This window comes from Mustela lutreola, chromosome 5 (genome assembly GCF_030435805.1).
Source record: "Mustela lutreola isolate mMusLut2 chromosome 5, mMusLut2.pri, whole genome shotgun sequence".
Lineage (NCBI taxonomy): Eukaryota > Metazoa > Chordata > Mammalia > Carnivora > Mustelidae > Mustela > Mustela lutreola.
Genome location: NC_081294.1, coordinates 32947513 through 32973866, shown reverse-complemented (window position 1 = coordinate 32973866; position 26354 = coordinate 32947513). Strand labels below are relative to the sequence as shown.

Here is a 26354-nt window from a genome sequence, read left to right as displayed (position 1 = left end):
ATGGAAAAACATCCCATGCTCATGGATCAGAAGTATAAACATTGTTAAAATGTCTATGCTGCCCAGAGCAATCTGTACTTTCAACACCATCCCAATCAAAATATCCTGCACCCTTGTGAGTGACTCCTGCTTCTTGACTTTCTACAGCTCTAGGCTTAGTCTAGTCTATCCTCCTTCAATATAAGACTTACCAAGATCCTCACTGAATTACCCCTACACCACTTCCTAGCAGCATCCAAATCAGAGCAAATACCACTTCTTAAAATCCACCCCCAAATTGCATTACAAAAGAGCAAATTTTATAAGCTCAAATGCCCTCTTGAGGAGATGGTCCCAGTTTCCATGATGTGTGTTTTCCCTCACAGCAAAAAGTAAAAGACCTAATTTGTATAATTTCAGGTGTGTTCCTCATAGTCATTGGCTAGAAGATAAACTCTTAACTAGATGATTACGATGGGAAATTTATAGTTGATCAAACAACTGTGGTTCTTCTGATGACTAATAGTCATTGGTCATTAGGGTTTTTTTGTTTTGTTAAAATATACATAACATAAAATTTGCCATCTGAACTATTTTTCAGGGCACAGTTCAGTGGCAGTAAGTACATTTATGTTGTTGTGTAGCTATCATCACTACCTATCCATCTCCAGAACTTTTTCATGATCCTAAACTGAATCTCCGTACCCACTAACCCGTAATCCTCATTCTCCACTTCCCCAGACCCTGCTTGATAACCACGGTTCTTCTTTCTGTCTCTACGTTACTTAGCTGATATCGGTAGAATCACATGATAATTATCCTTTTGAGTCTGGCTTATTTCATTTAGAATAATGTCTTCAAAGTTTATCCATGTTGTAGCAGAGGTCAGAATTTCTTTCCTTTTTTAAAGCTGAATAATATTCCATCATACAATTAAACCACATTTTGTTTATGCATTCATCCATCAATGGACGTTCCTTTGTCAATTGCCTTTTGGCAATTGTGAATAATGCTGCTATGAGCACTGGTATAATTATAGTCATAATTTTTTAAGGAAGAATGAGTAAAATAACTTTTGGATTTTTTTGATTCTGCATGTGGAACTATAGGGGTCTCTTTCTTCTTTCCCAGGCCACCCTCCACCCCTAGCCACTCCCATGCCACAAGAGATCACACATTTTGCTAGTAATGGCCCCTCAAAAATCTACATATGCTATTTCTAGGTTTCATCACTAATTTTACCAAGATGGCTCTAGGGATGGGACAAATGAGGGGAAACAGTAGAGATGCAGAAAAATTTTGAACCAATTTTTCTTTCAAAATATATTTTCAAAACTAAGTTCTAAGTGTTTTGGTACCCAGTGAGGTGCTAAAGGATAGGCATGCCAAAGGAGGCTTCTTGACATTGAGGTGAGGGATCTCGCCTTGTCATTTCTTTGTTCAGGCATGAATCTATCACTTGCCACTTTTTGATGGAAACAAGCTCAGGGGACTTGCAGCTCTATCTTCACTCTCCAGGACAGAGCACATGAGAGACACTCAAGAAGTATTTATGAAATGAGGAAATGAATGGGTATTATGAGGCTGAATGCCTTAGGCACTGAGAGAGGTGTTACAGGGTATCACAATAGCACCATCCCTATCCACATAATGCTTTAAGAGTAAATGTAGAATTAGAAACATACAAGCTAGCTATAACCAACCTGCAGTGGATGCACAGAAAAAGAGATTACTTCTACTATGGACAGGAAGGGGAGTGGCCAAGATGAGTTTGAATGGAAAGAATTTTGCCAGATAAAAGCAGGAGAGTGCATTCCACAGGGTAGCAAGAAGCAAAACTATAAACCACAGGTTACAGAGTTCCCATAAATGTTCTGTTCAATAAACTTTAAATTCTGCATTTCATTTTAGCTTCATTGTGCCTTCTATTTTCCCTGCCCCAGTAGGAAATAATTTCTCTTCACACTTGAGTTCAGGAAACCAACAAATGCACAGTAACTAAGTGGGAAAACATGGATTTGAATCCAGGCCTTCAGATACCAGAGCCTGTGATTCCAACCCCTAGATGATATTCAGTGGGTGCTAATTAGCTTGTCCTGGGCTGGCACGTAAGGTGCAGATGTGGGGGAAGAGAGGCAAGAGGAGTCTGAACACTGCAGGGTTATGATGGTGAAGGGAAGTGAGGGTTATCACTTTTTTTCTACTTTGAACTTCAGTACAGAAAGCATTCTTAAACTTGAAATACAATAAAGTTCTTTGAATGGAATATTGTACAGAATAGCAAAACAGCATTGATTATTGACTGTTACTTTTACAAAGGTTCTTCATTCCCCTTTTTATATGCCTTTACTTCAAGTTTGACTCTGTAAATGCTTATTTCCAACACTGTGTTTTTTAATGATCTGGCTGAGATCATTAAGCAGAGTTCTTTTAAAATATCACTCAGCTGAAATGTGCTCTAATGTTTTCTGACCTAGAAGAATCTTTGTTTTTTAGAGCATAATTTGAGAACAATTTAATTGTAAAAATAAAACACATATCTCCAACAACATTAAGAAATACTGTGATCTACTGAAAGAAAATACATAGCGAAGAGCCATGTATATTTTTTCCTCTAATATATTTTACTTTTTTAATTGAAGTATAATTAACATAGAATGTTATGTTAGTTTCAGGTATACAACATCTTGATTCAACAATTCTGTACATTGTTGAGTGCTCACTCTAAGTATAGTCACCACCTGTCACCCAACAACATTATTACAATATTAGTTATATTAGTCCCTAGGCTGTACTTTTCATTTCCTTCTTTATTTATTTGATAACTGGAAGCTTGTTTTTTTCATTTCCTTCACCAATTTCGCCCATTTCCCCTACGTATTTCCCTTCTGGTAACTATCAGTTTGTACTCTGTATTTAAGAATCTGCTTTTTAAAAATTATTTGTTTCATTTTGTTTTTTAGATTCCACTTATAAGTTAAATCACATTGTATTTTTCTTCCCCTGACTTATTTTACTTAGCATAATACCTCCCTTCCACTAATGTTGTCACAAATGGCAAAATCCCATTCTTTAATGTAGCTAAGTAGTATTCTATTATAATATATAGGGTATAATATATATGTGGTATAATATTACATTATACCAAAAATTCTTTATCCATTTATCTATCAGTGGACACTTGGGTTGCTTCATTTTACTGTCTATTAAAAATAACACTACAGTAATCATAGGGGTGTGTATATCTTTTTGAATTAATGTTTTGAATTGAATTTTCTTTGGATAAATACCCAGCAGTGGAATTACTGGATCATATGGTATTTCTATGTTTAATGTTTTTAAAATAAAACTTCATATTGTTTTCCACAGTGGCTGCACCAATACACATTCCCATGAACAGATGCTTAAGGAAGGGTTCTTTTTTCTCTATCTCCTTGTCAATACTTGTTATTTCTTGTCTCTTTGATGACAAGTGTAAGGTGATCTCTCATTGTGGGTTTTTTTTTTTTTTAAGATTTTATTTATTTAATTGACAGAGATCACAAGTAGGCAGAGAGGCAGGCAGAGAGAGAGAGAGGAAGGGAAGCAGGCTTCCTGCCAAGCAGAGAGCCCCATGCAGGGCTTGATCCCAGGGTCCTGGGATCATGACCTGAACCAAAGGCAGAGGCTTTAACCCACTGAGCCACCCAGGCACCGCACATTGTGGTTTTGATTTGCATTTCCCTGGTGACGAGTGATGTTGAGCATCTTTTCATGTGTCTGTCAGCCATTTCTATATCCTCTTTGGAAAAATGTCTATTCAGTTCTTCTGCCCAGTTTATGATCAGATTTTTTTATGGTGTGAGTAGTATAAATTCTTTATGTATTTTGGATATATTAACCCCTTACCAGATATATTATCTGCAAATACCTTCTGCCATTTAGTAGGTTGCCTTTTTGTTTTGTTGCTGCTTTCCATCACTGTGCAAAAGCTTTTTATTTTAGTGTTGTTCCAATCAATTTATTTTTGATTTTGTTTCCCTTGCCTGAGGAGACATATCTAGAATAATGTGGCTAAGGCCAATGTCAAAGAAATTACTGCCTATGTTTTCTCCTAGGATTTTTATGGTTTCAGGTCTTACATTTAGGTGTTTAATCCATTTTGAGTTTATTTTTGTGTATGAGTGTAAGAAAGTAGTCCATTTTCATTCTTTGGCATGTAGCTGTCCAGTTTCCCAAGCACCATTTATTGAAGAGACTGTTTTATCCCCAGTGTATATTCTTGCCTCCTTTGTCATAGATTAATTGACCATATAAGCATGGGTTTAGTTCCAGGAAGAAAGAGCCATGTGTGTTTAAGAGTGGAAGAGGATATGACATAAGGAAATGTTTCAAATGAGTAGTAATGTGTATCAACTGGGCATAACGTGGTTTTAATTGAGAGTTAAAGATTACATGAAAAAGTTTTAATAGTAGCATGCCCACTGCAACAAGTCATTTCCACTTACGCTTAACAGTTTTTTAAGGTTAACTACTATTGATATCACAATTGAAAATCATTAGTATTTTCTCATCTCTGTTGCAGAGATGAAAATGTTATTCCACACCTTGAGTTGTCTGGTTAGAGAAAATAAAGCAAAACAAAAACAAAGGAAATATTTTCATTCCACCTCTTGCTATTTCCAGAAGCTATACACATGAGAAACAATCACAAAGGAAATAGAGCTGTAGAATAATAGAGTCACAGGGGGCCCTAGAGATCAGTAACAACTTCTAGTTTAATTTACTAGTGGTTGTGATGGTTAATTTTTATTTTATTTATTTATTTATTTAATTTAAAGATTTTATTTATTTATTTGACATACAGAGATCACAAGTAGGCAGAGAGGCAGACCGGGGTGGGGGGTCAGGCTCTCTGCCAAACAGAGAGCCTGATGTGGGGCTCGATCCCAGGACCCTGAGATCAAGACCTGAGCCAAAGTCAGCGGCTTCACCCACTGAGCCACCCAGGCACCCCTTGATGGTTAATTTTGTGTGTCAGCTTGGTTAGACTATGATGCCCAGTAGTTTAGTCAAATACTAGTCTAGATGTTGCTGTAAAGATCTTTGTGGATGTGATCAGCATATGTAGTTATTTATTTTATTTATATGTAGTTATTTGACTTTGAGTCAAAGCACATTATTTTCTATAATGTTACTGGACCTCATCTAATCAGTCAAAGGTCTTGAGAACTGGGACAGGTTTCCTAAAGAATTCCTATTCAAGACTGCAATATAGAAGTCCTACCAGATTTCCCAACTCACTGGTTGCCTTTCAGGTTTTCCAGCTCTTAAAATCACATGAGCTAGTTCCTTAAAATAAATCTGTCTCTTCCTCCTCTCTGCCCTTTTTTCCATCTTTCTCCTTCCCTCACTGCCCCCATATATATTTATAAACATAAATATATGTAATATGTATATTTATATTTTATATTATATTTTACTTTTATTATATAAATTTTATATGAATAACAATGTATTTATATTTATTATATAAAGTTATTTATATTTAATATATAAATATAGAATATACTTTATGTATAATAATATATATTATATATAGTTCTCTAGAGAACTATGACTAATACAGTGGGATAACTAAAGCTTAGTGAAATTACATGAACTTCTTAATGTCATTTAATAAGTGATGGCAGAGCTGGTAATAGAAAGATGGGAAAACTGGGTCATAAAATTGCCTAAAATATTGATTACAAGACTAGGAAAGAAATTCAGAACTATGAACTTTTAACCCTGTGTTTTCTGGTGGATTGCAAGTTGAAAAATGTGAAATTTTATGCAAAACCAACATATTAAAAATTCTGAAATTTAAAGCAGATAAAACAGGAGAGGGATTGTTTATTTCACCAAAAGGTACAGTGTACAATACTTTTTTAAATATAATTTAAATTCAATTAGCCAACATATAGTCCATCATTAATCTCAGATAGAGTGTTCAACAATTCATCAGTTGCCTAGAACACCCAGTGTTCATCATATCGCATGTCCTCCTTAGTGCTCATCACCCAATTAACTCATTTTCCCGTACACCTCCCCTCCATCAACCCTCAGTTTGTTTCCTATAGTTAAGAGTTTCTCATGGTTTCTCTCTCTCTCTGATGACTTCCCATTCTTTTTCTGCTCCCTTCCCCTATGATCCTCTGTGCTGTTTCCTATATTCCACATGTGAGTGAAGCCATGTGAGAACTGTCCTTCCCTGATCGACTTATTTTACTCAACGTAATACCCTCCAGTTCCATCCATGTCGATGTAAATGGTAAGTATTCATCCTTTCTGATGGCTGAGTAATATTTCATTGTATATATGTATACCACATCTTCTTTCTCCATTCGTCTGTTGATGGACATCTCAGCTCTTTTCACAGTTTAGCTATTGTGGACATGGCTGGTATAAACACTGGGGTGCAGGTGCCCCTTCAGATCACTACATTTGTATCTTCGCAGTAAATACCTCTAGTGCAGCTGGTGGGTCATAGGGTAGTTCTATTTAACTTCTTGAGGACCCTCCATACTGTTTTCCAGAGTGGCTGCACCAGCTTTCATTCCCACCCACAGTGTAAGAGGGTTCCCCTTTCTCTGCATCCTCATACAGTTCTTTATAAAAACAACTTTCCTCAACACTTAAAGTAAGTGGCTTCATTAAAAAAAAAATAAATAAGAAAGCTTAGAGGCACCTGGGTGGTTCAATTGGTTAAGCGACTGCCTTCGGCTCAGGTCATGATCCCAGCTTCCTGGAACAAGAGCCTCGAATCAGGCTCCCTGCTCAGCGGGAAGCCTGCATCTCCCTCTGCCTGCTGCTCCTCTTGATTGTATGTATACTCTGTCTCGCTCTTTCTGTCAAATAAATAAATAAATAAATAAAATCTTCAAAAATAAAAAAGCTTTGTAACCTTTGAGATACATATAAGTTCAACATACTTGAACAGGGCATGTTTTTAAAGTGTATCTTATTAAAAAAATATTCCCAAGATCTAATAATTACTTCATTCTCCTGAAGATGAATGCTCTGTCTGGATAGAAAGGATAATGAAGGAAATAAACATATGTTATCTTAATAAACAGAAATCTTGCATTTTGTATGATGCTTTGCTGATAACAAAGCTTTTCATATACACTCCTTCATGGAAGCTTCACCACAAATCTCTGAGTTATTATCTACATTTTATAATGGAGATAACCTGGGCTAAAAGAACTAGAAGACTTGCCCAAACTATTTAGACAGAGCAACTGATTCCCAGATCTGAGTTCTCTCCTTGGGGTCTTGCCATAATGCCGATAGAGCACCAGCATTATTCAAAAGGGTGGTATTTGTAGGTCTCTTGACCTAGCATCTTAACGGGAACTAAATTTTCACTCTAATCAAAAGGATTTGTGGGCTCCTACTGGGCTCTCAAGAATATTAAGATTTATCTTAGGAAAAAGAATCCTGGGACAGGTCTTTCTTATTCTGAAAGATAACCCTAACTTGTTCTCTTGAACCCTAACTTATTCTAGGAAGCAATGGAAAATTTGATCACTAAGGATGAGGATCAATCTCCTCTCTCCATCTTTCTCACAGTGTACCGCATTTGGAGTAAATACTCTGTGGGCTCTACATCTTCTTATAATAAGCAAGCATTAGTTGTGGTTTTGGGTGCTGCGTGGTTTACTGAAGTGAAATGATCATTCCCAGCTTTTCTAGCTCTCTCTCCTACCTTGTTCTCATTTCTCCAACCTGAAAGCATCAGCTTTAAGAACAGGATTTACATACCACTGCATCTACATTCTTTGGGTTGCAACGACTTAACATATTTTGAGTGCATTGCTTGTACGTTCCTCAGGGCACCCCTGGACTCATCATATTTGTAAAACTGGATTTCTCTTCTCTTCTCATCTGAGAGCAGGTGGACCAAGACAGTTCTTTGGAGGCTCAATGACTGATTTCTCCTGAGAGAGACACATCTCTCTAGTCTGCCAAGGAATGAAAAGTCAGACAATCGCATAAATCATTTTGAATGTTGCCAAATAAATTCCACCAACTGCTACTGACAATAATTACAGTATGTCACTGGGAAATGTGGTTTTCTTCTAGCATCAGGCTTTAGCCATGTCCTGAGTGCCGTGAAAACGACACAGGCAGCTCTCTCCATAGCAATAACCGATTTCTCACGATCCAGGAAAGGAAGGGGTTGAAGTGCTTCTTTATCTTGAAATGTCTGGAACAGGATACCAGGGAATAAGTAGGAACCACTAGAATTTACGGCTCTTTGCTTAAGGCACACTTGTCAACTACTCCAAAAATTAGGCGAACTGGTGATTAAAGACCACCATTTTGTTATAAGCAGGGCTGTGGGCTCTGGCCGAGGAGAGGCACAACCTGTTGTAGCTTACCAAAAGGAAAGCTCTTTGGTAAGAATGGAAAGTCCTGAAAGCCAGTATGAGAGTCTGCTCCCTGGGAGGCGATAGCATCCCAAGTCTACTAGGATTTTAGGTTCAACCCCAAGACTGGCTTTCATACAAATAGGACCGGGAAGTCACATCAAAGGGCCGAGCACAGCCATGGGCAAAGCAGCTGGGTGAACCAAGTTAGAAAGAAGACAAGGAAAGCTGCAGAATGGCGAGAAAAGGCAGAGACGCAGAGGAGGGATAAGACGGGAGGAGGGAGTCGAGGAGGGAGGGGAGAGAGGAGAAAGCCGGGCGCGGACGTCAGGAACAAAAGCTCCAGCGGAGTCTGGCGAAGGCACTAGGGGAGCATGGGGTGTTTTGAATAATTATTAAAATTAGCATGTGTCTGCGCCATCCTGTGGGTGTGGCGCAGAGCGGAGTGTAAACTCCAGCGGGGCCGGAGCAAACATTGGATTAGCGGCAGCAGCGGGCCAGCCTGCAGAGGAGTGCGGGGACCAGCGCGCGGCACGCCGACCGGCACGATGGCCTCGTCTCAGGGGAAGAACGAGCTGAAATTCGCCGACTGGATGGCAACTCTGCCGGAGAGCATCCACAGCATCCCCCTCACCAATTTAGCCATCCCAGGTAGGTGCGCGGAGGCTGCCGACGGGGCGCTCCACCTGCCCCGCCCTGCATTATCTGCCGCGAAGTGGGAACTTGCCACGCTGCCCGAGGGAGGGAAACTCGTCCCCAGGGGTGGGTCTCCGGCCAGGCGAGCGCGTGCCTGCGAGCCTCGGCCCTCTGGCGTTTTGCAAACCTCTGGGGACCGTGGCGCGGCGAGTCAAGGTGACTGCTGTTGCGCTGGGCTTGGGAAGCAAGCAGGCTGCTCGAGAGGGCTGGGGCAGGGGGAAGCCTCGGCTCTAGGAACCGCCTTGCGCCCCCTCCCACGGTTCTCCTCGCAGACTTGTGGGGGTGGGGTGGGCGGGGGCGATTTCTCGGACTGTGGGGTGACCGAGCGCGGTGAGCGCTAGCCGGTGTCCTGAGGGCTCGGCCCCGGCTCGTGGACCTCCGACTCCATCCCTGCCACGGAATGGAGCGGATTTGGTAGATTTCTCGGTTAGAACCTACCCGAGTCGTTAATATTCGTCCCCAGTCTCCTTTAAAGAGACAAAGCGCTTCCCTAAGAGCGAGGAAAGTTCAGGGACCTGCGGCGGCGCGATCGCTGCCCTTGACCGCGGGCTGAAGGGAGCGAGGGGAGGAGGGCGCCGCTTCCCGGTCTGCGGGGTGGTCACCGTCTGGATTCTGTTTCAAGTGCGGGTGGCGGCGTGCAGCGCCGGGGTCAGGAAAGCAAACCCTTGCGGACCGTGCGTCTGTTGCTCGGGACAGAAGCCCGGCGGCGGAGGGGTGGGATTCGCAGGCAAAACCAAAGGGGAAAGGGGAGCACGCGAGTGTCCAGACAGCCTAGAAGGGAGGAAATCCGGGCAAAGCGAGGAAGAGACGCGAGGGACCCTCTCCAGAAGCTTCAGCATGGCGCGCGGGGCTCAAATCAGAGGACTAGCCAGGCTTCCTGGGCAGGAGCGTGCAGTAGCCCCTAGCTCAGGTGTGCAGAAGAGACGGACGTTTCAGGTCGGAGTACTATGGTGACAGCTGGAGACACGGCCAGACTTCGTTACCAATTTGACGTTTCACTTGGGTTGAGGGTGCAGATGCCTGATTTTCCCAGGAGCCGGCCAGAGGGCAATTTACCCACGGGTAGTCCACCCCCCGCCTCGAGCTCATCCCTGTTATCAAGTTCAACCTTTTGGTCTGTCTCCTCTTCATCTACCCCATCCAGCGCCCCCTCTCAGCCACTGGAGGAAAGCATAATAAAGAGGAAAGGGGAGGGAAAAAAAAAAAAAAAAAAAAGGAAGAGAGGGGTTCCTTTGAAAAAATCCCAACAGGTTCTAACCAGCAGCTCTGGAACTGATCAGTAACCTAAGTCAATGGTCATTAGTCAGGTAGTCAGGTGGGTGTTTGGCTGCTATGACAGGCACAGGCTGCACTCAGCACCAAGACCTGAAGGAAGGGTTTTTCTCCTTATGCCCTTCCTCAAGAGGTAGCTTCCCAAGAGCCCAGGTGTCTCTGAGGAAAAGAACAACCCAGCTTCTCCACTGTGCGCTTAGCCCTGCTACCTGGGTGAGCCTAGGGATTGCTCTTTTGAAGAAGACAGTAGAAAGTACACAACTTTGTTGGCAAAATCTCGCTCTCACTTCCGCAGGCGTTCCTATCCTCGTTGCTTCCTTTTTATTTGGTTTTACACAGTTGCTTTCATACAGTCTCACCTGAACACTTCCGTACATGTAGGAAGTAATCAAGGCAAGGACTCTGATGCCGGCCTTCTGATGGGTGAATTGCCAGATACACAGGGAGTTAAAAAGCCCAAGTTCACATTGCTAGTTATCAGGGATAGTAGGATACTGTGTCAGAGTCTACATTACATTTCTGTAATTCTTTACTTTTCAAAGCCCTAGTATGGACACCAGATCAGAGAACTCTTCCCCAAACCTCATCAAGGAGCAGTGCTGGTACTATTAACTCCATTTCATAGATATAAAAACTGCAGCTTGGTGAAGGCCAATAATTTACTCCCAGAGCAGTGATCTGACCCCTAAAGTGGTCCTTAGAGAAAGTATCCTAGAAATTTTTGAGAGAAATGCTTTGGGCTTTGTATCTGGATGGCTCAGTAGCAACAGCTACTAAACAGGGTAAGGGGACAAGGAACTAGGCATTAATAGGACACAGGGCAATTTTCCTTTTCTCAAGTGAAAACCCAAGGTCAGAGACTGATACTCTGCTTGTCTTCCTGTGGAGGCGTAGGGGATAAGATTGGGAGGCTTTGCATGGGATCCGTTTTGAGTGTAATACGAAGAGGGGTTGTGGCATTGGACGCAGTGGGAATTTTCACTGCTTTCTCAGCCCTTCTTAATATGATTCTCAAAGTGAACCCCCTGCAAAGCCTCGCATTCTTATCCCCAATACTTCTAAGAAGAAGAAGAAAAAAAAGATGTTTTACCAACTCCACACCCCTGAATTTCCCCCATGCTTTTGTAAAGTTGGTTTGGCAGATCCATGTATATAAATCTAGGTGTTAAAATGGGTTTGGTACTTTTCTGCATTACTCAACTCTAAGAATTTTCGGAGGAAATAAGACATTCAAACTTTGATAGAGAAGACTAATTGGAGACTATTAAACACTAATGGAATAATTGCCTTAAAATCATGCTAATAGCTTCCTGGCTGCTACATGTTTACTTGGCCAGTTGCTACAGCTTGAATTAAGTAATTATCTCCACCATTTAAAACCACTCCTGATGCGCCATACAAGTGTTTCTGTGGAAGGCAATGACTGCTCCGTCATCTTCAAAGTTCAGGTTTTTCTTAGGTGAAGGAACTTGGGAGTGAAGAGCCGCTTAATTAAGAGGCCACCCACTTGGGGCAGCTGACCCAGATCACCCAGGGCTAGCGCAAAGAACAACAGAACAAGGTGTAGGTGTGTGACACTCCCCACCGCGAGTGCCTTTCTGGCTTCTCTAAACATTTCTCAAGTGTCTGCATCTTCAGTGCTTTCAGAACCAAATTGTTTACTGGCTGTTTGCATTTAAATAGTCCCATGATTTGATATTGACCGGCCTAACTAGTTGCTAGTAATCTGTATTAGTAGTTTTACTTCCAGTTTACCTTTCAAAGGCATGGTGCTGTCAGAATACATTGACAGGTGCTCAGATTCTCACCTCATTTGTCTTTTCTTCCTGTCTCTAATGACGCCAAGCGGAATTTTCATTCATACATGTTTTTTTTTTTAAACAATATCCTGGCATTTGGGGTTATGAGTGATGCTTCCTGTCACTGCAGGCAAGTGAGAGAGAATAAAGAGAAATGGAAGCAGGAAGACAAATGGTGAAATTCAGGTGAAAGCGAGTCTGATGAATTTCTGACACCTTTGCAGAAGAGTTCTAACCTTACAATCATGGCGTCTCCAGAACCACAGTGAAGAGATGCATCATGGGAGTAAGCAAGCTTTTTGCTTGATCTGGGTAGGGTGTTGGTGATCTGGGTCTAAGAGAGGGAGTCATTCTGTCCAAAATCTGAAAGATTTTGAGAGGGTTTTTAATTCCACGGATGGTTCTGCCATACATATTCTGATAGCATGATGAAAATCTTCACATAATACAGCAAACTGACCATGTAATAATGAAAGATTGGCCAAAATATTGTGGTATTGGAACTCAGAGAGAGTGTATGTTTCCTTAGTGTTGGAGTTCACGGAAGGCCGAGACCTCCAGCTGACCCTAACTATGGACCCCAGCAATCAGTCTCCTCACCCCCTCCCCTTTCCTTGGAACATACTTTCTACCCACTGTCCCACAGTTGGAGCTCTTTCAAGGATGCTGCCCCAAGAGAGTAATTCCTTATTAAGACCATTTGGTGGTACACGTGACTGAACCCAGGCAAGGTCTCTCTATATAGAGTCTTAAGATTCCCATTGGTGAGTGTGAAGATCTACTCTTCCTGTAGCCACCCCAAACAAGCCTCATATATATGTTTTCTTGCTTATGAAATGTGCCACCTACCAGCCTGGGGGGGCCTGCTTTTTTCTTTAGTCTGTTCATGATCTCTGTGTACAGGGGTTAGTTTTCGAGCAGACACTTATTGTTGATAGTGCTTTAGACAAGGAATACAGAAATGCTTTGGAAATCAATCATGGTACCTGATGATTTTGTCCATTTCTTCCAGAAAATACCAATGGCAATGAAAAAGAGCAGTTTTACTTAGAGAAACTAGATGTCTATACAGCTCTGATTTTTGTGTTCTTGTGGCTGCTTTTATTAGTTTTTCCTTTCTTTCCTCACAGCAGTCTCTTCTTGTTGCCAGTATTTCTGGAGCCAGCTGCCTTCTTCCTTTTCTTTGTAATTTACTGTTTCTATTTTGATTAGGTTGAGACCATCTAAAAGGCAAATCTATGATTGTGTCTCATTGTACAAATTTCTTTTAAAAAGCAGGGTTTGTTTTTGTGTGTGTGTGTTTTTTTCCCCCATCATTTTAGTCAGGATGGCATTATAGAAGTTAATCTTTGAAAGCAATCAAAAAGAAACAAAATTGTTTAAGTTGAATACCTTTTTTTGTGTTGCCTTTCCATTTCCTGGTTTTGTGTTTGATTTTGCTAAAAAGGAAAAATTAAGTATCCGGAACATCATTTATTCTAGGACTTTTTCTTGATGAGTTGAACTGCATCACCACCTATTAAGATAAAGTGATACTGATGCCATTTTACAGCTTACAAAATGTGTTCTCATTTACACCCATGTTTTCTACATGTTGTATCAGTAAACCTCCAAGGCCTTGCTACTTAGAGTTGAACAAGGGGAGGTAGAAATGTATCTCAGATTCCACCTCTCAGACCAATTTAATCATAATCAGCCTTTAACAAGAACCCGAGGTGACTTATGTACACGTTTAAAGTTGGAAAAACACTGCTTTAGGGTAGTTCTAAGGGGATCCTTTATGTAAGTGGCAGAGCCAAATTTAAATATACATCTTTGACTAAGCTCTTTCTTTTGGACCATGCAGTCTATTTATGAGTGTTCAAAATTATAATCAGGCTTAGAGCCAGAATGTAGGTATTTGACTCAAAGCTAATGGCCCAGGTTGGGAACATACTGATAACTCACATTATAGTTCATCATGCACCTTGAACATAAATGTGACTTAATTGCTACCTAACTGTTCAAATTAGGTCGCTGTGATAAATGTAAAACTTTCCCCTTCATTTCCTTAAAGTACTGCTATCAGACATCAACAACACTTAAAATTGGCCCATTTGGAGATGCTAGTGGTCGCTAATGGCAATTCAGGAAACATCCCCGTGTTGCTTCTTTATCCATTTGGTCTCATTCTTTGTTGTGTTAAAGGCTCAGCTACTCTTGTATTTATGGGTTACTCTTGTATTTATGGGATTATGAGTCATTCAATTTATCTAAGAGCTAAATTTTTCAATATTACTCTTGAGTAAAAGTGGTATCACGAAGACAAAAATCAGCATCAGAAAGCCATCAAAAACAAAGGAGAAACAGTAAATTGGGGTTTTTTTTCTATTAAAAGGGAAATGACCAACCTTGTCTGTATTTGCAAACCATGCTTCATTTATCTGAAGCATGGTTGACATGAAATAGAAATATAAATGTGGTATTAACAAACTTACTTGAATTTTAGTTATTGAACATAATCAGTGTTTCAAAACACTTGGCATTTAAAAAAAACCCTCAATTTGCTAAAATGAATAACATTATGTTTTTATGTTAGGCCTTACACACTTTACCCTTATGAAAATTTCTCATACCTTTACTTAGAGTTTCTCATATTTAATTCCAACCCCACACAATCAAAATGGAAGGCATGAATTAGAAAGAAGAGGAATGAGGCTGTTGAGTGCCGTACATCAGCAGTGATATAGGGAATATTGATGAGGGAAGGCTAAGAAATGAAGACACAAGGACACAGAAGGTAGGTTTTCCTAAACCCTACCATCCCAAAGCAAAATCAGAATCACGTTAGATTGTTTGTTTTCACCCTTCCCAAGCCCCTGTTTAAGGGACTTCCAAATAATTCTAGAAATCTCCAGACAAATTCTTAAGTATGTATTGTAAGCCAGTTTGGGGGACTACTACATACATGGTATCTGCCAAGTTTTGACGAGTTATCACTTTTACTGACGGGACATCTAGAGGAACTGTGCTTCCATAACGTTTATACCTAAAATATCACTGCTCCTGGCAGTCCCACTAGGGCCTTTGCTATGTCTGCAGAGACCCAACACTGAGGATGTTAGTGTGTCACAAGGGCCCTGGATTCCACTGTGGTCAAAGGCTCCCAGGGCTGGGTTCCCCACTGTAGAAGCTACAGGACCCACCTCTGCTGACCCCGCCTGCCATCACTGCTAGAGTTATGATTGTCAACACTGACAGAACCCTTCAGTCTTTCTACCTAGGATGGATGTCAACAAAAGAGCTTTTTAAATTTATATTGATTCTTTTGTTGTTGTGCCCTTACCCTAGGACTCAGGTATGAGTTTATGAGGGCTGGATGGAGGATAATATGTAGAATAGACTTTCTTCTACACTCTACATTATTCTCAATTTTAGCCCACTCTCTGAGTGCACATGTGTGTATGTACACACATATAGTGTGTATTGACTTTAACTACTTTTCCAAGGAACTCGTTTCCTCCCCCAACCCCCTGCCCCCCGCCCAGTAGGTAGACCTCTGGTAGGTGGGACCTAATTAATCCTAACTCCAGACAGGTCCAGGGCAAGAAAGCAGTTGGGGTCCATATTGTTCCTGGTGTGCAGCCTTTTAGAGCATAAATAGAGCCAAATAAACGGACACACCTAAAGTAATTGCTAACACCTTCACTGTTTGAAAGCAGAATGGTAGAGTAAGAGATGTGCTCTGACCTTAAAGAAAATGTTAAATCTCATGCATATGTGTGTGTGTGTGTATATATATATGCTCACAGATTTTAACTATTGTTAATCAAAGGGGTCAGCTCTGTTAATCTAGAAGTTACCTATTACTACCAATGATGCCGCCTCTGACCTAAAAGCATTAGTTTGGGAAACTGGAGAACGTGTCCCTTTAATGGGTACTCAAGGAACTTCTAGACAGAAGCATTTGATACCTTCAAGAAGCTTATATATTCTCTTATTTCTCCTTCTTTGGGTGGATTAAGATCTAAGATTAGAGGACAGAAAAGTATCTAAATTATATATTCCAGAAGGCAGGGATGAGTGAGAGAGAAATTTACCATGCTTCAGATCGAATTCTGCTGCCAGAAGCTTTCTCTAGAGCCATATGCTTTTATTATGCTCTATTAAGAGAGGAAGATGGGTCGGGAAGAGGGGCAGGAGGAGACGGTTAAACATTCTTGAGAAGCAGCCAGGATTAGTCACCTCCGGAGACCAGGTACTGAAGCAGATGGCACACTGATCTGTTAGATATGCTCTTGTTGTGTCCCTATATTTCATCACAGACCCTGGAAATGGACAGCTCTGTTACCACTTTATCTTAAATGCCAACTAATACTATGTTTCACATAGAAGTCTTTCCTGTGAGTTAATTCACAGGAACCAGCCATGTTTTTTTTTTTTTTTTTTTTAAATTGTATTTATTTATTTGAGAGGTAGAGTGAACGGGTGTGTGTGAGAGAGAGAGAGAGCAGGGCAGAGGGAGAGGGAGAAGCTGACTCCGTGCTGAGCAGGGAGCCCAACGTGGGACTCGATCCCAGGACCCTGAGATCACGACCTGAGTGGAAGGCAAATACTTCACCTACGGAGCCACCCAGGCACCCCGGAAGCAGCCATGTTTATCCTTAGTCAATGTTACAAATGACGAGTGTTCCTTGACTCACTTGGGGAATTTATTTTATGAAGAAAAGTGGACTATGACGAATGGCAATTCTAGTGGCCTGCTAGGCTTTCCTGGAAGTCTCCTCTGGCTTGTGGGGTGGTGAGGAGGAAGATGTACTCAAAGGTATCCTAACGAATGGGAACTTCTCTCAGTGCATGTCTCAGGCCACATTCCCCTGTGGAGGAAGGAGGACAAAGAGGAAAAGGAAGACCAGGGCTGTCTTTAGCAGAGTTAGCTCTAAACACATTCCTGCCGTGTCCTGCTCTGGGTTTTTCTCCAGGGGAGCGGGTGGGGAAGGTGGTCAAGAGGTTGTAAAAATACTGACTTGAAGGTTGCTAGAAGGGAAGGCTACAGAACTAAGTTTTTTTTAGTCCTTATCACCCCCCTCCCCCACACCCTTGTCCTTATTTCTCTTCATATCTGCTCCAATTCTTGGGTCTGGCATTTGAGTCCCAGTCTTGAAAATGTCCTTAATTCTCTTATCTCACTCTTTTTTTTGTCCTGCTTACCTGGAAAAACTTCAACTCCATCAACCTGGAATTTTTTTTTTTTTTTTAACCTATTCCAATCCCAGAAAACTTCAGTAGCTAAACATTACTGGGGTTGCGGGGGGCGTCAAGAAATTACACAACCTGGATGTCTCAATTCACTTGAAGTTTCTGACCATATATCTTATTTCCTATCTCCAGTAAATTCATTTTCCCGTTCTCTGAGACGACATTTTCGTCTCTTTTCCTCCTCGTATCGGCACTTCCTTCTCACCTCACTCTGCATTTATGGGCTCACTTTATATTTTATATATATAAAAAAATACATCCAGAGAAGAACTTCCTCATTTTCCTACTATTAACCCAGCAACTTACCTGCAACAATTCCTGCATTTTCTTTATGTAGGAGAAATTCCTGAATCTGCCCCTCCCTCCTAAGTCCACCTTCTCTACTTGTGGTGTGGATCCCATTCACTCAAATCTCCTCAGTGTTTACTCCCCAATTTATCCTCTGTTTCTCCGGTGTCACTATTTTTCTCTACCTCTGCTGAATCACTCTAGTCCGTACACAAACATATTATTATTGCCTGTTTAAAAAAAAAAAAAAAAGCCCTCTGGCTCCATACCAGCCTTTCTCTCTACTGTAGCAGTTCTCTGTGATGGCTATAAAAACTATCTTGTCTTGAAATTATTTCCTCTAGCCTGTGCTAATCTCATTATTTCCTTACCATGGCACTAAAATTGTTTTTATCAAGGTTGCTAGTGATCTGTATTTTGCTGAAGTTAATGGTTAATTCTTTATCATCTTATTTGATCTTTCAGCATCATTTGATGTGTATGACTACACTTCAGTTCTTAAACATGCTCTTCCTTTAACTTTTTATGACGCTTTTTAAAATATTGTGCGAAAAAACATAGCACGAGATTTACTTTTTTTAAGTGTACAGTATTATTAGCTATAAGTATAGGGGTGTATAGCATATTTCTAGGATGTTTTCATCTTGCATGACTGAAGCTTTCTATCCAACAAATAATAGTTTTTCCTTTCCTCCTCCCACCAGGCCCTGGCAACCACCATTCTACTTTTTGCTTTTATGAATTTGACTACTGCATGTAATACTTATCCTTCTGTAACTGGCTTATTTCACTTATCATAATGTCCTAAAGGTTCATTCATGTTGTAGCATATGACTGTTTTCCTTCTTCATGGCTAAATACTATTCCATTATATGTATATTTCACATTATGTTTATCTGTTTGTCCATTGATGGACATTTAGGTTGTTTCTATATCTTGGCTGTTGTGATAATGCTACAATGAACCCAGGAGTGCTAATAGCTCTTTGATACCCATATTTCGTTTTTTTTTTGGGGGGGGGGATAAATACCCAAATATAGAACTATAAGGTCATAAAGTAGTTCTGTTTTTATTTTTTGAGGAACTGCCATATTGTTTTCCTAAGCACCTGCATCATTTTACAGTCCCACCAGTAATAAACAGGGGTTCTGATTTCTCCACATCTTAACTAACACTTGCTTTCTGTTATTGTCTTTGATAATGACCATTCTAACTGGTATGAGGTATTCTCTCATTGCAGTTGTGATTTTTAATTTCCATGATAACTACTGATTTTGAACATCTTTTCATATACCTGTTGGCTATTTGTATGTCTTTTTTTTTTTTTTTTTGAGAGATGTCTATTCAAGATTTTTGCCATTTTTTTCATTGAGTTATTTGGTATTTTGCTATTTGGTTATAGGAATTAATTATGTGTTGGAAATCAATCCCTTGCAGATATATGGTTTGAAAATACTTTCTCCCATTTCATGGTTGCCTTTTTATTCTTTTGATTGCTTGATTGCTTTCTTGCTGTGTGGAAGTTTTTTAGCTTGTGGTCCCACTTTTCTGTTTTCCTTCTATTGTCTGTGCTCTTGGTCTCTTACACCAGAAATTGTTGCCAAGCCCAATGTCCAGAAACCTTTCCCCCATGTTTCCTTCTAAGAGCTCTACTCTTTCAGATCTCATAATTAAATCTTTAATTCACTTTGAATTAATTTTTGTACATGGTGTGAGATAAGGGTCCAGTTTCGTTCTCTCGACTGTAGATATCAAGTTTTCCCAGGTTATTAAAGAGCCTATCCTTTCATCCTTGTCAACCTTGTCAAAGGTAAATTGACTGTATATGTGTAGGTTTATTTCTGGGCTCTCATTTTGTTCTGTGGATCTATGTGTCTGTCTTTATACTAGTACCATACTGTTTTGTTTACTGTAGATTTGTAATATGTTTTAAAACATGAAGTGTGAGTCCTCCAGCTTTGTTCTTTTTTCTCAAGATAATTTTTGCTATTTGGGTTTTGTGTGTGTGTGTATGTGTGTGGTTTCCTATGAATTTTAGAGTTATTTTTTTCTGTTTCCATTAAAAAAATAATTGGGATTTTGATGGAGATCTCAGTGAATCTGTAGATCAATTCAGGTAGTCTGGACATTAGAATATTGTCTTCCATCCATAAACAGGGGATGTCTTTCCATTTATGTGACTCTTCAGTCTGTTTCACACAGTTTTCTGAGTACAAATCTTTTACCTCCTTGGTTAAGTTTATTACTAAATATTTTATTCTTTTTAATGCTGTTATATGAGATTGCTTTTTTAAATTTCCTCTTTGGATAGTTTATTTTTAGCATATAGAAATGAGACTGATTTTTGCATGTTGATTTTTGTATCCTGCAAATTTATTAACTGCATTTATTTGAACAGTTTGTGTTTGTATATAATTTTTAGGATCTTCTACATATTAGATCATATCATCTACAAGCTGAAATCATTTTAGTTCTTTCTTTCCTATTTGAATGTCTTATTTTTCTTGCTTAATTGCTGTGTCTAGGTCCAGTACTATGTTGAATAGAAATGGTAAAAGTGGGCATCCTTGCTTTGTGCCTAAGAACTTTTAGCTTTGAGTATATTTTCATGGACTTTCCATATATGACCTGTTTAATGTTGAAGTCATCCCTTTCTATTCCCAGTTTGCTGAGTGTTTTTAACATGAAAGCATGTTGAGTTTTTATCAAATGCTTTTGCATTTGTTAAAATAATCATGTATTTTTTATCTTTTATTCTGTTAATGTGATGTATCACATTGATTTTTTAAAATATTTTTCTTAATATCATACTATCTTTGCACTCTTGGGTTAAATCTCACTTGACCATGGTGTATGATCCTTTTAATGTGCTATTAAATTTGGTTTGCTACTGTTTTTTTGAGGAGTTTTGCATCTTTAATTCATCAGGGATATTGGCCTGTAATTTTATTATCTTGTAGTGTTTTTGTCTGACTTTGGCATCAGAGTAATGTTGGCCTCACAAGATGAGTTTGGAAGTGTTAGTGCCTCAATTTTTTGGGGAGAGTTTAAGAAAGACTGGTGTTAATTCTTTAAATTTTTTATAGAATTCAGCAGTGAAGCAATCTGATATCTGGCTTTTCTTTGTTCAGAGGTTTTGACTATTGTTTTAATCTCCTATAGTTATAGATTTGTTCAGATTTTCTCTCTCTTCATGATTCAGTTTTGGTCAAGTGTCAAGTGTTTCTAGGAATTTATCCATTTTATTCTAGGTTATACAGTTTAGCGTATAATTTTTCATATTAGTCTTTTTAAGTCCTTTTTATTTCTGTGGTCTCAATTGTAATGTCTCCTTTTTCATTTCTGATTTCATTTGTTTAAGTCTCCTCTTTTTTCTTATTTAGTCTTCCTAAAGTCTTGTCATTTTTCTTTTTTACATTTTCAAGAATCCAACTCTTAGTTTTGTTTTCTATTTTTCTATTCTCAATTTCATTGATTTACTCTCTAATCTTTATTATTTCCTTTCTCTTACTAACTTTGGGCCAAATTTGTTTTTAGTTTCTTGAGGGTCTAGAATTAGGTTGTTTGAGACTTCCTTCTTTTTTTAAAAAATATTTTATTTATTTGAGAGAGAGAGAGAGAGAGAGAGAGAGCGCACATGTGCATGTGGGGGAGGGACAGAGAAAGAGGGAGTAAGAGAATCTTAAGTAGGCTTTGTGCCCAACACATGAGCCTGATGTGGGGCTCCATCTTACAACCTAAGATCATGATCTGAGCTGAAATCAAGAGTGAGATGCTTAACCAACTGAGCCACCCAGGCATCCTAAGACTTCCTTTATTAATGAAGCAATTTGTTGCTCTAAATTTTCCTCTTAATAATACTTTTGAGGTATCCCATATGTTTTGGTGTGGTGTCTTCAATTTCTTTTGTCCTGAGATATTTTCTATTTCATTTTTTTAAAAGATTTATTCATTCATTTATTTGACAGAGAGAGAAGTAGACAGAGCAACAGGCAGACAGAGAGGAAAAAGTAGGCTCCCCATTGAGCAGGGAGCCCGATGCAGGGCTCGATCCCAGGACCCTGAGATCATGACTTGAGCCGAAGGCAGACACTTAACCAACTGAGCCACCCAGCTGCCCCCCAAGATATTTTCTAATATCCATTTTAATTTCTTATTTGACCCAAATTAACCAAATTTCTTATTGGTTATTAAAGAGTGTATTGTTTCCATGTATTTGAGAATTTTTCAGTTTCATTCTACTGATTACTAGTTTTATTCCACTGTGGACAGAAAAAACACTTGATATGATTCTAATCTTTTAAATTCCCTGAGATCTATTTTGTGGCCTAAAATGTGATCTGTTTTGGAGAATGTTCTGTATGTGTTTAATAAGAACGTATATTCTGGGGGCATCTGGGTGGCTTAGTGGGTTAAGCCTCTGCCTTCAGCTCAGGTCATGATCCCAGGGTTCTGGGATCAAGCCCTGCATCAGGCTCTCTGCTCAGAGGGAAGCCTGCTTCCTTCTCTCTCTCGCTGCCCGCCTCTCTCCCTACTTGTGATCTCTGTCAAATAAATAAATAAAATCTTAAAAAAAAAAAAAAAACAAAAGAATGTGTATTCCGCTGCAATTGGATGGAATATTCTATATATGTCTGCTAGGTACATTTGGTCTATAGTGTTCAGGTTCTCTATTTCCTTATTGATCTCTATTTCCTTATTGATCTGGATGTTCTATCCATTCTCCAAAGTGGAGTATTGAAATTTCCTATTTATTTCTCTTTTCAGTTTTGTCAATATTTGTTTCATATATGTGGTACATGTATATTTTTATATATATAAATATGTATATGTATATGTGTTAGGTACATGTATATTTATAATTTGTATATTTTCCCTGTGAATTGACCCTTTGTGGTTATATAATGTTTTTCTGTCTCTTGTGATAGTTTTTGACTTAAAGTCTCTTTTCATTGTTATAAGTATGGCTACCTCTGCTCTCTTTTAGTACTATTTGTATGGAATATCTTTTGTGATCCTTTCATTTTCAGCCTATCTATGTCCTTAAATCTAAAGTGATTCTCTTTTTTTAACAACACATTAAAAGGAGCATGCACCATTATCAAATGGGTTTTATCCCTGGAACGCAAAGATGGTTTAACATATTCAAATCAATAAATGTGATATGCCACATTAGTAGAATCAAGGATAAAAAATATTATTTGATGATTTATATATATAATATATATTTATTTTATATATGTTTATATATATAACATATTATATATATTTTTTCATCTCAATAGGTGCAGATCAATAGATGCAGATAAAGCTTTGACAAGCTCAATGCCATTTCATGATAAATTCTCTCACCAAGTTGGATATGTAAGGAACATACTTTAGCATAAAATAAAGACCATATATGATAAAACCACAGCTAACTTCATACTCAGTGGTGAAAGCTAAAAGCTTTTCCTCTAAAATTAGAAACAAGGGTGCCGCATTAACCATTCCTATTGAACCAAGTATGGAAGTGCTACCCATAGCAATTAGGCGGTAAAAAGAACTAAAAGGCATCCAAATCAGAAAAGAAGAATTGTGTGCAGATGACCTGCTCTTATATATGAGAAAATCCTAGTCTCAACTATAAACCTGCTAGAACTAATAAAAAAATTAAGTAAAATTGTAGCTTACAAAAATCAACATAGAAAAATCAGTTGCCTTTTATACATTAACACCAAAGTTTTTGAAAGAAATAAAGAAACAACTCCATTTATAATAGCACAAAAAGCCAATAAAATACTTAGGAACAAATCTAACCAAAGAGATGAAAGATTTGTACATTGAAAGCTATAAGACATACATGAAAGAAATTGAAAAAGACAGATTAATGGAAAGGATAGTATTTTCAATAAATGATGTTGGGAAGACTGGTATTTGCATGAAAAAGAATGAAATTGGGCCTCTATCTTAATCATACACAAAGATTAGTTCAAAATGGATTAAAGACTGAAACGATAACACTCCTAGAAGAAAACATATGGAAAAAGTTTCTTGACAGTAGTCTTGGCAATGACTTTTTTGGATGTGACACCAGAAGTAGAAGAAGTAAAAGCAAAAATGAATAAAAACAGGACTACCTCAGACTAAAAAGCTTTTGCACAGCAGAAGAAATAATCAACAAAATGGGAGAAAATATTTTCTTTCTTTCTTTTTTTTTTTTTTTTTTTTATCTGACAGAGATCACAAGTAGGCAGAGAGGCAGGCAGAGAGAGAGGAGGAAGCAGGCTACGTGCAGAGCAGAAAGCCTGATGTGGGGCTCGATCCCAGGACCCTGGGATCATGACCTGAGCCGAAGGCAGAGGCTTAACCCACTGAGCCACCCAGGTGCCCCAAGGGAGAAAATATTTTCAAACTGGATCTCTGATAAGGAGTTAATTTCCAAAATATAAGGAACTCCTCTCAACTCAATAGCAAAAAAACGACCTGATTAAAAACTGGACAGAGGACAGTCTATGCAGATAGACATTTTCCAGAATAAACATACAAAGAGCCCACAGGTACATAAAAACATGTGCAAATTCACTAATCATCAGGGAAATGCAAATCAAAACCACAATGAACTATCCCTGAGTACCTATTAGAATGGCCATTATAAAAAAATACAATTAACCTGGCTAGAGATTCTGGAGGCCTCTTAAACCATATTTGTGGATCTGTCTTCTCTGGGCTTGTCTTTGTAGATCCTTCACTAGAGGGCTTTGCTGGTTCCTTCCCGCCACCCTGCCAGCATCTCATAATCTTTCAGTCCCTTTCACATCTGTTATCATGCCACCCCGCTCTTTTTTGGTTCTCAGCAGTTCCAGGCATCAAGAACGTGCCGGTTCCCGTCAAGAGGCAAGCAAGGCAGTAATCAGTTTCTTGGACAGTCCCTTGAAAACTCAGAACGTTGGACATGTGCTCTGCTCTTCTCTACCCTCTGAGGGGAGAAGCTCCCAAGCCATATTAGCCTCTGTCTCTGGTATTGCCAGTCCTCTGGAGCAGCAACAAGCCATCCAGCTTTCTTGTATTCAGTGGCCCCCAGGCATTTCGAATGTGTTGGGTTTTCCATTAGGTCTCTGAGACCCATGAGGCAGAAGGCAGTTGTTGGGCTGCCGCTTCTCCCCTCGAAGTCGGAACATTAGAAATATTGTCCAGTCTTATCTTTCCCTCTTCAAGGAGAAGCTGGGGGTTTACTCTCAATCATGTGGCACTGTGTTGGGGGAGAGACTAAGGCAGGAACATGCCACAGATTTTCCTACCAGCTTCAATGCTGCACTCAAGTGGGATGCAGGAGCCTCTGAACTCGTGTCTCGATTTCCTACAAAGCAAATTAATTCATGTGTTCCTGAATTCGTGTCTCCATGGGGGGAAAAAGGCTTTGGGGCTTCCAATTCTGCCATCTTGCTGATATCACTATCTTATTTTTTCAACTTTACTGGCTCTTTCCTTTAGGTCATCTTTGCTAGCTATGTCCTCCAGATTTCTTCTTTGATTTAGAGATTTGAATTGTCCTCCAGACTGTCACCAGTCTGCCTTCTTCCACTTCTAATGATGCCTTCTCCTCAGGATACATCCCCTGACCATGCTAGCCAATGCAGCTTATCTCTATCCTCATAATTTTTCCAACAATTGCTTGATCTATCCTCTTCATAGTGCTTTTAGTAACAATTAACTCCTTTAGTTATGTATTTATTGTGTGTCAACTGCATATTATACAAGCTTCTCAAGAATAAGACCTTGTCAATCTTTCCAAATACCCAGAGTATGTCTGGGCTACAGTCAGTGTGCAATGAATGTTTGTTGACTAATAAAAGATGGTATAGAGGGGGTTTGATTTTGTACAAAGACCTCTGTTCAGTTGATTTGAGAATAAGGCAACCCAACAAAAGTATTCAAGGCAGATCCATTATTTGAATTCCTTATAAAGTACTGACCCAAACCAGGTTAATTTCAACAAAAAAATGATCTCCATGAACACTAGTTAAGATTAACGCTAGTTAAGATTATACTGCACAATCCAGTGTTCTGTGAATAAGACACATGACAATTGAACAAAGTGAAGTAGAAATTTGTTTTATATGGCAATTTATGAAACTATGTGTTCAAACGGTTATCTTCTATTTTTATATACTAAGTTGATTGGTTATAATAAAGACTTCGAAGAAATATCAGATTGGACTGTGACTTTAGGAAAAAAAATAGCTGTGCTATCCTTAGCTCAGGTTTCTGAGTTTTGTATTCTAATCGCCTAGAAGTCGTTCACAAAAGTATGACCTGTATAATAACATATTTAACCAAAATATAGTAGTAATACTATATTCCGCAATCTTTGAATATTTTATTCCTTATTAGCCTCCATAAGAAATTTCTATTAAAATACAACAAAAGTATTCAGGATAGCCACAAGGCAAAAAAGGAGGATCCAAATAGAAACCGATAGAACAGATTTTAAATGCCATGTGCAGAAGATGTCAGAGCTGGCATTTAATTTCAGAAATGTGTCAGCATGACTGAAGTCCAGAAAAGGCAGAGACTGAAACAAACAAGACAATACCAAGATCTCTCCTCACCATGCCTGCAGCTAAAAGTAGTACAAGAGAGCCTAGAACATTGCTTGGGATAGATCATGTAAAATCAGCAAATGATAACAAGAAATAACCATTCCCTA

The 26354-nt window shown here is 39.2% G+C and overlaps 1 protein-coding gene across 1 annotated transcript in view; it reads left to right on the top strand.

Annotated features, from left to right (window-relative positions):
- Positions 1-8418: 8418 nt before the first annotated feature.
- Positions 8419-26354, top strand: part of PLCXD3 (phosphatidylinositol specific phospholipase C X domain containing 3) — a 185982-nt gene continuing 168046 nt past the window's right edge. Inside the window, exon 1 of the mRNA XM_059173886.1 lies at positions 8419-9023. Within this exon, the coding sequence (XP_059029869.1) occupies positions 8921-9023 (103 nt within the window). The 5' untranslated portion in view covers positions 8419-8920. The remainder of the gene's footprint in view (positions 9024-26354) is intronic.